A 13,094-nucleotide genomic window follows, 5' to 3' on the forward strand; every position below is an offset into this window, starting at 1 on the left:
TTTCCCCCCCCCCTGCCAATCGAAGTCTTCTGCGATGAAATTGAGGTCGCTCAGCGGCCCTACATAAGGAGAAATCTAACACACCTGCTCACCACCTAGCCAATCTCGGTGGACAAAGTTTTGCTGCTTTTGGAGAGGTACATCACCTCATTTATCATCTGTTTTGGGAGATTAATACGACTATTTAATCTCATATTGATTAAAAAATATAGAAATTAATGGTTCATAAGTTCGTCAAATCTTTATTACTCTCAAATACGTCTTTTGAAGCATGCTACGAAAAGATAAAATCGTACATGCTCATCGTTCAAAATAGATAATTCCTCGCGAGCTTACGAGCTACATCAATGACCGATCGACTAAATGATTTCTTCTCGGATTGAATCTAGAAGGAGGACCTGACGCCTGCATCTCGACCGAGTAAACTCGCTCTCGAGTCGTGTACCTCGGTTATAAACCCTTGGTTGAGAAGTATATGAACCAAGGACTTATAAATCCATCGGATCTCTCTTATCCTCAAATATGCTTTTTGAATCTTACATATTTCGAAAGGATAAAACTATATGAGTATGCTCAAAGTGAATAATTTTTTATAAATCTACATGTCGCACTAAATGGTCTCTTATTAGATATCATCTCATTATTTTCTTTTTCTTTTGAACAATACTCTATTGTGAGAGGGGACTCATTCCTCGTATTCACTCTTCACTTAATTTAAGCAGTTTCTTCCTTTAAATAAAAAAAACACATAAGTTAGATAAATATTATGAGCATATAAAGTATGTTTCTTTTGCACCACTCCGTACCAAATTCTTGATATTCCTAATATGTTTATATAACAACTAATCAGGTTTTATATCATTCAAGGAAAAGTCTTTTTGAACTTGAAATTTTTTTTCCCTTCAAATAACTGTTTCTTAAAGCAATCTGTTTTTACCAAAAAATTCAAAAGTATTTATATATCATAACAATACCAAAGTCATCTCATTGTGAACCATGGAAATTGGATTCCATGTTCCATGGAGGAGACATTTAAATAGCAATCCCCTTTTCCGTCATGTCTCCACCTATTCATGTTTTCTTGTTCAAGAAGCTATTTTACTTTTCCTGTACCTTTAGATTGACTTTTTCTGTCTTGAACAAGTCAAAGTCCTTTCCCCCTTGAGATGAAGAATGACCGAGTATTCATGATTGCTTGGTAGATTATGGCAAGGATTTAGAATAGTGAACTTAATCATATTGATATCTTTTAAATTGAAATTAATTTAATTATATTTAAATTAATTAATTAAATTAGAAAACACTCCCAAATCATAACTATTTAGAGCCTTCAAAATCAGATAATTCGCAAATCAATTTGATTTTTTAATTCGATTTGAATACCACTAAAATTTATAGGTGAGTGATCTTAAGTTATATCTATTCTGATGTCGAGTTATATCTATTATTAACCTAATACACGAGAGGTGAACGGAGAATTGAATGAATTCATAAAGAATTGAAGGTTAACGTACTCTCATTGATTTAGTCTTCAACATCATGAAATAAGCTCAATAAATTTGATCGGAGAGAGAGAGAGAGAGAGAGAGAGAGAGAGAGAGAGAGAGAGAGAGAGAGAGAGAGAGAGAGAGATCTTACGCTGCAGGTGGTGGAAACGGGCATTGTGGCATTCACGTTCCCACCGGTTCAAACTGCAAAGGCGAGCTGCGATGTGACCTCCACTTTGAGGCATGGATCCAAGGCTTGCAGAACATCGTTTTGGGTTTCGATGGCGCCGCCGGTGTGGGCGTGGCCACATCCTTCCCCCCTGTCACGACGACGACTATGGCTACGTGATGCCACGGACTTCTTTGTCGGCGATTGTTGCATGAAGTGGACACGGGCACTGTTGTACTCACGTTCCCACCGGTTCAAACTGCAAAGGCGAGCTCCGATGTGACCTCCACTTCGAGGCATGGACCCAAGGCTTGCAGAACATCGTTTTGGGTTTCAATGGCGTCGCCGGTGTGGGCATGGCCACATCCTTCCCCCTTGTCACAACGACTACTCTGGCTACGTGATGCCACGGACTTCCTTGTCGGGGATTGTTGCATGAAGTGCTTCTTGACGTGATCTGATCTGATGACCACAGTGATGACTGAGTTCCTCATGGCCGAGGGGAAAGGCGACAAGGACAAGTGGAATCCATGAGCTCATGGCAGGTGTTTGATAGGTGCTGCCACTGATTCCACAGTAAAGATACTTCTCATGCTTGCATTGTTACTGTGTGCAAAGGAAATAATCAACATGGACGTGTCCCAACTTTGTGGTTCGTCTACTACTAAACTTATCAGGAACAAGAGGAGGAAGAAGAATCACAATAATTAATACAGGATTCTGACATGAAGAGGTTTAAGCCGAAGACCTTCCTTCTTCCTGCTCAGCAGTAGTCCTAGAGGTTTGAGTCTCGAGTAACAGAGGTAGTGAACCATGAATGCTACCATGAGTGTTGAGCTACTTAAACTACGTAGGGTGAAGGTGATGTGCATCATGGTTCATTGATTACTGAGCATTACTTGTTTGTACCATATAAATGCATCTATATTTTATGGATCGATGGTTCTAGTCGTGTCTATTGCATGAGATAGAAAACGTCGTCATGACGCTGAATGAACTTTGGAAGCCATGTTTATATTTCTAAGGTCCTCTAGAAATTTCATGGAAGGTAGGAACAACAATGTCCTCTCACAATGCTGGAGACCAGCTTCCAAATTACATCCAAAACAATTACTCTCTCTCTCTCTCTCTTAATCCCTATCTACGGGTTTAGGAAAGTGATAACATGTAGCACGTGCTTGGCACGTGGAAGGAGTAGGGACCCACGGACGCCACAGGGAAGAACCATTCACCTTCCGATCACGTACGCGCGAGTCGAGACAGGTGGCCGCTGTCGCTGCTCTTTCATTGGGCAAATTTCACAGGGCCCCGCATTTCCCCATCCTTCACACTCGGGTAAGAACTGACTCCCGTTCACCCCCTGACGTCCGCAATCTTGATTGGTTCCCTTTATTGGGACCCACACGTCCCGAAGCGTTCACGAGACAAATGCCATGTTCTTTTAGAGAGAATTGCGTTTCACACGGAAATATTATACACACAAATGTACCCACATGATCGTTACTGTAGGAATTGCTGCCACTGAGTTGGGTTTCGTTTCTATTGGTGTCTGAGCCACCTCCCGGTTCACGATAAACACAACCACATGAAGGTGACAACGGAGATAACAGAAAGCAGGGAAGGGAGTCGTTGCAGACCGCACATGTGTCGAGTTCCCCACATCCCGAGTCCGCTCACGGCGCAGGTGAAGTCGCTCATCTCTCAACGAAGACGAAAGATCACTATTAAGTGGCATTTTCGGTGATCGGAAGCCACCGTCTCTCTCCCCTTTCATCTTCTTTTTGTTTCCTTCGATCTCTCAATGCAGTGATCGGAATCCACCGTCTCTCTCCCTTTTTATCTTCTTTTTGTTTCCTTCGATCTCTCAAATGGAATCCGTTCTTTTACCCGGCTGCACTCAAGCGATAAAGCATCCCTGTTCGTCCTTCTCTTCTCTTAGTTGTCGAAACAATGTTCGATTTCTCGCGTCGATGCCCTCCTCCACCCGCCGCCTCCGAGTCTTACGAAACGAGATGGGGTAACGTTCTTCTGTTTGGTAGGAAAAGTTTGGCAACCACTAATAGGACCGCAACGGCGTAGTAGCCCCATACGATGGGTCATGTTCATCCATTTTTAGTCCTTAAAGTAGGCATATTTAGGTACGATTTGGCAACTGTTTGCTAACATTGTTCGTCATGCCTCTTTGGTCTTTCTGGTCCGCCCCTGTGCGATCCATCCACTACCTTAGTGCTTAGAAGTGTCGGAATCAATCATCCCTGATCCTCTGATCATTCGTTGCCTTCTTTAATTCTTAGAAAGATGACTTTGGCATCCGGGTTGGTTTGAGCGATCAACTCTCTAGCTATTTTTGACGTCATTATTTGTGAATTGAGGATTAAAACATGAGAAATTGTTGTAAATCTGATATAGTCAGAAACTTGAGGATTATTTGCAAGTCAGCTGTGAATAATGTGAAGCAATGGGTATCATTAGTTTGATCATTTTTAGCTGCCAATATTTATAATTTGTTCAATTGTTAAGTAATTTGTGGAGATATCTCACGGTCTCTTATGGCTATGAGAGATAAAAAAGGGTGCATTTTGCAAGACCATTGAGAAACTTTTGCATACTGACTTTTTTATTTGATGTAAAAAGGTGATCATCCAAAACGCTAAGATTTGTGGTATCAGCTGACTCAGAATCTTCATCCACCATTACTGGAATTGGCTGCTCCAGGATGATCTGGCTAATTTGTGCCTTTCCCACTTGACATTCAGCTGGTCGTGATGGTTTGATCGCTCAGTTTGATTCTGGATGCTTCTTATCAATCCCAATGAACTTGGCTGATTTCAGCCAGTCTTGCTCAATTTACCTATCCTATCTGACTTTTTAATGTTGTTAATTTTAAAAATTCTTCATGACCTGATTTCCCTAATATCATATTTCCAATCATGAATTTTGTGGTTGATGCAGAAATTCATTTCTTCTATCAATAGAAAATTGAGAGAAAGAATATTTAAGACATGACCTTATTGAACTTGATCAAATCTAACTTTTTCTTATGCTTTTTAAAGTGTAAGAATATTTTAAATGAGTTATTTTATCCTTCTGAATTTTGAAAACCATATAGCTTTCTCAGCATAGTGACAGAAATTCATTTTGCTTATGGTCCATGCTGCACCTTGGCTTGATTTTGCATTAATTATTTTGCAACTCCTTTCAGACTTGCTTTTGTTTATGTAGTGGATAGTTCATTTCTATCTGCCATATTTTCTATTCGACAGAACTCATGATATTTTCTTGATTTTCCTTGGTGGCCATGATGCTGGAACATGTTGAAAGAAATATTGATTGTAATGTATTCTGGCAAACTTTTTGCAGATTGAGATTTAGTAAAGCTAAAATTGCTTCAGGGTGGCAAAGGATAATCAGCAAGGCATGTTTTGATTCTTTGTTGCTTTCTTCACTTGTCGATTGAGATTTTCTTCTCTTTTTCCAAAACTATGACTATTGTTATCATTGGATTAGGTCAGAGAAAGATATATGGTTAAGCCTGGAAATGTTTTTGGCCATAGCGTTGAAGAATCTTTGATAGAGGTATGCTGAACTTTTTGGTACATTGCTAGCAGACTTTCTTTGTTAATTTGGATGAATAATGTAGTAATAATCACAAGCATGTTGACACCCATTGTAGCAGGCAATTCAAAACTAAAGCTTGTATTATGGTAAGTTTCAGGCTATCAGCGTTCCTTTCTTGAGATATCAAGATGTGAATGTGCTGATAATATGAAGACATGAATCAGCATTGTTGCATTGTCTAATATTAACTAAGCATCCTATTCCTAAAGTACAAATCTCCTGTTCATATTGACAAGCTCTTCCTTCTTTTACCTTTATGCCAAATAAACACAAATCGAGGCACAAGGTGAGGCATGCACCTCAATTAGAGAGGCATGTTTAATGCTAGAATTCATGGAAAAATATTTTGATTAAAGTAATTTATATTTATTTAACATTTAAAAACATTTAATAGACAATCAGCTTCTGGAAACAAATAAGTAAAGAATGCCGTTTGACAGCGTTTTCTATATTGAGTGATACAAACTGATTGAACATGAGATTGATGTACAGATTCCAGATCAAGGCTTACTGTTTGAATCTTGAAATAGGCTTTTGCATATTTTGGTTGAAATGATCATGTTCCTACTGACTCACCTGCCAGTGTTAACGATCAGTTTGTCTTATATGTGAACAATGTTTAAGGACCAGTTTGTCTATTTATAAAATTTACTGGTTTGATTTGTGCAAAGACTCTTTATGGTTTTGGATAATGGTAGGTTTGGTCTGGTGAGCCTTGAACTCAAGCCTAGGCAGTGTAGAGGAACATCTGAGTGTCCAGTGTTCCCTTCAACCTTCAGAATAGTAGAGTAGAGAAATGGAAGAACAGTGTTCTTTACTTCCCCTTTCTTTTTTCTTCTGTTGGCATAATCTGTTCATATATCAAAGGTAATAACCTATGTTATCACTCTGACCAAGGACCAATGCAACACAGGTAACTAGTAAATACTCTTTGCAGGATTGATGAATGGGAAAGAGGGAAATAATTGAGTAATCACAATTGCTAAACAGAAGAAGATAAACAAACATACCAAAATCATGGATTACTGTTTTGGGTACCTGACCTATGCAAGTCCAGTCCATTCTGGCATACCTTGTGAGAGGGGGAGAAGGCAGTGAGGAAGAAGAGTACGAGATGACGGAGGTAATGGAGAGGAGGGGAGACGATAGAGGATGTAGAAGAGAAGGAGAGTGCCAATCAATAGGGTTAGCAAGTGATGTGATAGCGAGGGGCAGCAGACATGGGCAGTGGCAGACATGCGCGGTGGCAGACGTGTGCAATAGTGAATGACACTACAGAGGGGTGCAGAGTCTGTCGAGCTGTATGGGACTAGGCATGAGGTATTTGTGTTTTTTATTTCTAGTATTAAAAAATAAAGAAGAACTAGACCAGGCTTACTAGACAGTAACCACTGTTTACTTACTAGACTGCCTAGTCTAGTCCAGTCTATGTATGACCTGATAAGATGCCAGAGCGCTATGTACCCTCCAATATGTACCGGTCCAGATGAAATGTCAAACGATGATCCAAATAAGCAATAATTGTCAGTTTGGTGGTTGGAAGAAAAGAGAAAATCAAAAGAAAAAGAGAGAAAAAGAAGGGAGAAGAACAAGTACACAAAAGTAAAGAAGGGGACAAGGGTATCCAGAAAAATGAAAAAATTTTGTAGTGTGGAATCATTTGTGATCAGTTTGTCTTTCTAAATGGAATTGATTCAGGACCATTTTAATGTATTCATCATTTGAATAAAGTTATTAGTTTAGGGGTCATTTTGTAAATGTCTTAAGCCATCACTTGGTTTACATACCGTATTTTTCTACATTTATTACTTGAAAGTTGTATTATTCTACAAAGATAGAGATCTATCAATTAGATATATTGTCAAAAAGCCACACTAATTGCTTAGACAAACCTCGAAATTCATCTTCAAGGAAGAAAATGAATAGTTGATTTATGTGGATGTCATTGTATTGTTTTTCATATTTTTGTATTTTCATTTTCCTTTTGTACTAGGGGTCTACAACAGGGGGAAATGTATTGTAATTGCAAACCATAAAGTGAATGAGTGTATTTTGTTACACTAAATGAGTATATTTAGTTACACTAAATGTCAGATGATGGTTATTTATTATCCATGTGTGAGATGTACAGAGGTGCTTCATTTTTATCCTTGAGGGTGTTTTTGAGCTAGAGTGAGTTTGATAGTTATTTTTTTCAATTACCTTTTTCTACTAGTATCTTTTCATTCCTCTAATCTCAAATAAATCTTTTTTGTGCTTGTCCTCAATTTGTCTGAATCAGATTTGTTATTGGAACTTTTGGTTTAGCTATGATATTCTACATCAAGGTTGATTCAAATTTCAATTATTTGAATTTTGAATGAATACCAATGCAAGAAATCATACGACTTAAGACCATTTTAATATATATATGTATATATATACATACATGTATGTATATATATTATATATACATACATGTATGTATATATATATATACATATATATATATATATATATATATATATATATATATATATATATATATTTCAATTGCATAAATTTTGTTGGTCTAGAGGGTATTTTGTAAATGTTATAAGTTGCCACTTGGCAGCATCTCCAAAATTCACTTTTATTTCTTACTGAAGGAGAAAAAATGAAGTCAGTGAAGAAAAAAGATAAAAAAGTCAGAATTCAGTTTGATTGAAGATTCCATCTTTATAGAAAAGTTTTAGCTTTCTAGAAGATTATTTGCCAAGGCAAACATGGAAATTTATCTCCATCAAAGAAAGAAAATGATAAACCATTGATTTATCTAGATGTAATTATATTTTTCTTATTTTTGTATTTTTTTTCTTATTGTACAAGTTTATATGAAAAGGGAAGTCGATCATAATTGAAGAATAAAGAATGAATGAGTGGAAATATATTCAATCACAATGTGAGGTCATATTTTGAGTCTTGATGGTACAAAGCCATCTTGCACCTGTGAAATGTATGGAGGATTGAGATCTTCACCCCTGAGAGTTTCCCCTTGAGATGGAGTGATTTGTTAGTTATGTTCTTTATCATCTTTTCCTATTATTATCTCCCCCACTTTTTTCTTTTCCTTTATTCTTGAACGAAAGCTCTCTGCTCATCGTGAACTTGTCTTACATCAGGAATCCTTCCAAAATGGTTGAACTGTCCTTTTGAATGGGACACTTTTAAAACAAAGAGCATTTGTGTCAAATCAGTTGATTAGAATAAAGATGGATCTGACAAGAACTTTGTACATGTAACAATATAAATATCTATGCCTTTCATGCTCGAGTGTTCTAAAATGGTAGATGGTGTAACTCATCTCATTGAACTCATGGACCCTTGCTTGAGGTGATGCACAAAATGAGTCTCAGTATGCTTCATGTCCTGTTATGCTTTTGATGAAAATGAAAACTAAAGTCCAGTGCATCTTGATGTTAATACTAGCTACAAATTGTAAAAGATTAGATGCATTAAGCAACTAAGCACATGTCAATTAACTAATCTTTCTCATTTCACTAAGGAGAATCCTTTGTTATTTTCTCCACATGTTGAGGACTTCTATGAAAATACAAATTCCAATTTCAATGCATAAATACTGCAATGTTTTGTTTTTTTGTATAGACTGAACCTCTTGATTACTACTATCATAATTTATATCCAAAATATATTTCAATATCAATCTGTAACATGACACTTACAAGTCAAGTTCTTTTGCGCAAACCACTTGTTATGGCTATTTCAAACATTTTAATATGATTCATATCTAAATAAGTAAACCTTATGTACTTTTGAATCTATCTGAAAGTAAAAAAGAACATATGCGTGGTTCCTTAGATGTTTCTAGAGGGGTAAAGTACTGAACCATGTTGGTTGAAACATGGGAAGTATTGGCTTGGACATGTTTTGGCACAATTTATATACCTCAAAATAGCTTGGTTCACCGCAACCCAAATTGTGCTGACTGACATGACAGTCCTTTTGGTGGAACACTCTTTTCTAGGTGGTAACAGTTTGCTGCCTCTGTGTTTGTACTAGAAGTTTATAACATTAGCAAAAGTAATACTTCTCGGTTGCCTTAGATCAAGCTGAGCACAACATTGAACATTATTTTTGATGCATTAAGTGACAATGACTTGCTAAATGTTTTTCTTGTGATTACTAACATTGTTTGTAATTCCACAATAGGAGAAGGTTACACCAATGTTGGGGACTGATGTTCCATTGAAATATTCTCCTGGCATGGCCTTTCCGCTTGGAGCTTCAGAGGCTGAAAACGGAATTAACTTTGCTATATTTTCTCGACATGCTTCATGTGTCACACTTTGCTTGTCAATTTTTGGGAGGTAAAAAATACAACTCCTCTTGTTAAAAAAAATTCATGTTGTTTGTTCAATCTGCACAGTGGTTACAAAAAACTGTCTTCAGGCAAAAGTTACCGTATGTAGGTTTTGCATGAACATGATATTTATAGTTGCAAGTCACATGAGATATATCTACATTTAAAGATTATCAACTTTCTTTAATGTTCTAGCGATTTCTGTTTGCTGAGCTTTGCTTCCTTTTTCTTAGAACTTTTGCATACACTAAAACGTTCACTCCTGTAAAACCATTTAAAAAGCACATGAAATATATGTATATTATTTGCTAGAGTAGATCATGTGGAATTAGCTTTGCTATATTTTCTCAACGTGATTTGTTTGCCACACTTTGCTTGTCAATTTCTGGGTGGGAAACACTAGAATTTCTTTTGTTAACAAAAGTTTTTGTTGTTTGATTTATTTTCATTTAATTCAGTGGTTAAAAAAAATCATTGTCATGCAATAGTTGCTGTATGTAGGTTTTACATAGATCTAATATTTATAGTTGTAAGCGACATGAGACATATATACTTTAAAAATTGTCAACTTGCTTTAATGTTGTACCAATTTCTGTTTGCTGAGCTTTGCTTCCTTTTTCTTAGAACTTTAGTACTAGTACACTAAAATGTTCACTCCTCTAAAACCATTTCAAAATCTATTCTTCACATGCCACTCTGTTTTTGTTGTTTTCCTGCAGCCTGATTTGTTTGCAAGCATTACAATTGCTGTAACAATGCAATAACCCTTTCTAGCCTTGATATCTGTGGGTTAATTGCTTCTGTGTGATATGATGAAGATTTAGTTTTGTTGATTTTCTTATGATAGAAACTGCTGGATGTTGAAAGGCACACAATTGTACTCGCTGCAATGGTGATGGCAGACTCTAAAGAGAAACCGTAGTTTACAATCTTGTAGTTTACCATCTTGTCGACCAGTAGCCATGCTAAGCAAAAAAGGATAGCGCTTTGATTTGCTTGTGGAATATTCTACATATTTTTACTGTTGGACCATAAAAGCATAATTAATTTTCTTGGTGATGGATAACTTGGATGGCTTTCACTACTGAGTGGTAAGACCTTTAGAGATGCTAATATTTTTCACAGCTAGGTTAGGAAGCATCGATAAGTTAAGGTCATTATGACTCATACGGTGCATCTTTGCTTGCCTTTAGAAATGATCTTGTTGGGGAAATTTTAGATACTCTGAAATATTCATAATCTCCTGTAGTATAATCTTCTCTTGGAAGCTCCCTCAAAATGTTGAGGCCATTGGTTTTGGTTGGATGTAGATGATGTAGATATGCGGTAGCAACACTGGCACATAACCAGTCTAGCATTTTGAACTTCTAAACATATTTATGTTTGCTACATTCCAAAGTTAAACTAGCCTTTTGGAGCATCCTTCTGAAGTGTACGTGGAGAGATAAATCACATTTGGTCCACATCTTGAAGAAGATACATGAGCCTTCTAGTGTTATTCAGAGTTTTGTGTGCTGCAAGAGAAATGACTAAAGTGTCACTAAAAGTTTTTAGTATATTACCATAATGTTCTCAATTTCTCATGCTAAAGCCATAAATTTAAGTGATGTACATTAAAACTGTCATTCCATATCATCTGAAACTTATGTAATAAAAGACTCAGCCTTTAAGCAACTGAACCTAATTTGTCTGGTTCGTGTGCTCAAATTAAACTGATGTTTTAGGTTCTCCAATTGGCTTGTGTAAAAATTTGTGCTATGTTGTCCTTACCACTGACTGATGGTTGTATAGAAAGTTCTCACAAGAGAGAAAATGCAACAAGAAAAATCTGATGTTTCCAACTATCTGAGACCAGCTACATATATTATCTCGACCAATAAACCCTCTGAAGGCAGTATCTTTTGATAATTTACATACCTAAGATATCTGTGTCTTCCTATGAGTGTATTACAATCTCTCTTCTTAATTAATTCATCTAACCTGAATGATATTGTATGTCTTTTTTTGATATGTCCAAGTCAACAATTACCATCAGATGGCCAATATGGTTCGACACAAGGTTCGTTGTACCACAGTATACTGCTTGGTATGGGCGGTACATACCATTTTGACAGGGAACTAGCACAGATGGTACATCGGTATGCCTCCATATACCATGTGTTAGTACACTCAGTATGGCTCGGTACAGTTTGGTACTTATCATACCGACTGCTGGTCGGTACACTAGTATAGACCGATAAGACGAACCATTGTTCGACATACTGTCACACCAACTATTTCAGTGGGAAAAACAGAGTGTGAGACATGAAGAAAAAGGAAGAACCCGACCATCGATAGAGAACGTTGATAGAACCCTGGATTGGGACTCCTGTTTTTGTGAATCTGGAGATGCCTCAGGTTTTCCTCGTTTGTCCAATGCAATTAAAGGCCTAATGGCCTGCATAGAAAATCTAAAGCTAGTTTGGACCTTTCCCTTAAACTACTTGGCTAGTTCAATGATTGAAACAGATTGACTTGAAAAAAATAAAAAAAAAACTTAGGCACTGTACAATTGTACATACAAGGTGATAACCATACATCAGTCCTTGGTTCAGATTGTCTTACATGACTTTTCTTAATTTTACTATAGGATCTACCCATAATTTTCAGGAATGTTATTATTTCTTATTTTGCAAATCTTGTTATTATGAAATTTCTTTCATAGTATTTTCCTTTTTGATTTTTTTCACCTTTTTTCATATGTGCCTTTTCAACTTCCTAGCATTTCACTTATATAGCATGATTGTCATTCCAGATACTTAATGTCTAAGTTTCCCTGACTCATTACATGGATAAATATTGTGGGTGGTCTGAAAAGTGTCAATCTGGCTCATGCGTTATAAAAGCTGGTTGTGGAAAACTGTTCTATGATATGCATTATATGCTTGACACATGCCTCAGCTTGTTAGATATTTGAACACCTGAAAAATACATGTGTTTAGGGATGGAGTTATCTCTGATGTCTATTATCACTGATGGTTATATTTTTGGCTGAAGCTTTCTATAATTTTTAGATAAATGCTGAATCTAGCAGTGCTTGCTTGATGGAAAGATTCTGCAAAAGTTGTTTAGATAGCCTAATCCTTCATTACCTCATCAGTTTCCCAGCTTAAATCTATTGAATTTCTTGTGGTTGACTTTAGGATCCATGCATTATTTTCCTATGGTTCAATTTTTTAAGTTACTTTCCAGTAGCCAATTACAAATTCATTTTCTTCAAAGATTGTGGCTTCTGTATTGTTTGAAAAGCTTATAATAACTTTTGTCCTAACTTTTTGGTCCTGATGTCAGTTTGTTCAATCTTGTCCCATCAGGGAAAAGAGTCAGGAAATATGTGATGGGATGGTTGAGATTGCACTGGATCCTGAGAAGAATAAAACTGGGGATGTGTGGCACATTTGTGTTGAGGTTAGTACTGAAGTTCTGTAAATTGGTACTTTGG

The 13,094-nt window shown here is 36.7% G+C and overlaps 1 protein-coding gene across 2 annotated transcripts in view; it reads left to right on the forward strand.

Annotated features, from left to right (window-relative positions):
• The first annotated feature begins 3,241 nt into the window (after window positions 1-3,241).
• LOC135586685 (isoamylase 3, chloroplastic-like) overlaps window positions 3,242-13,094 on the forward strand; it is a 31,787-nt gene continuing 21,934 nt past the window's right edge. Inside the window, exons 1-5 of one of the 2 annotated variants that reach the window (XM_065167523.1) lie at window positions 3,242-3,340; window positions 5,017-5,071; window positions 5,164-5,232; window positions 9,463-9,620; window positions 12,967-13,060. In XM_065167523.1, coding sequence (XP_065023595.1) covers window positions 5,179-5,232; window positions 9,463-9,620; window positions 12,967-13,060 — 306 coding nt within the window. In that variant the 5' untranslated portion in view covers window positions 3,242-3,340; window positions 5,017-5,071; window positions 5,164-5,178. Of the gene's footprint in view, window positions 3,674-5,016; window positions 5,072-5,163; window positions 5,233-9,462; window positions 9,621-12,966; window positions 13,061-13,094 lie in introns of both variants that reach the window. The other variant, XM_065167522.1, reaches the window with a different exon arrangement.

This window comes from Musa acuminata, chromosome BXJ3-9, assembly GCF_036884655.1.
Source record: "Musa acuminata AAA Group cultivar baxijiao chromosome BXJ3-9, Cavendish_Baxijiao_AAA, whole genome shotgun sequence".
Lineage (NCBI taxonomy): Eukaryota > Viridiplantae > Streptophyta > Magnoliopsida > Zingiberales > Musaceae > Musa > Musa acuminata.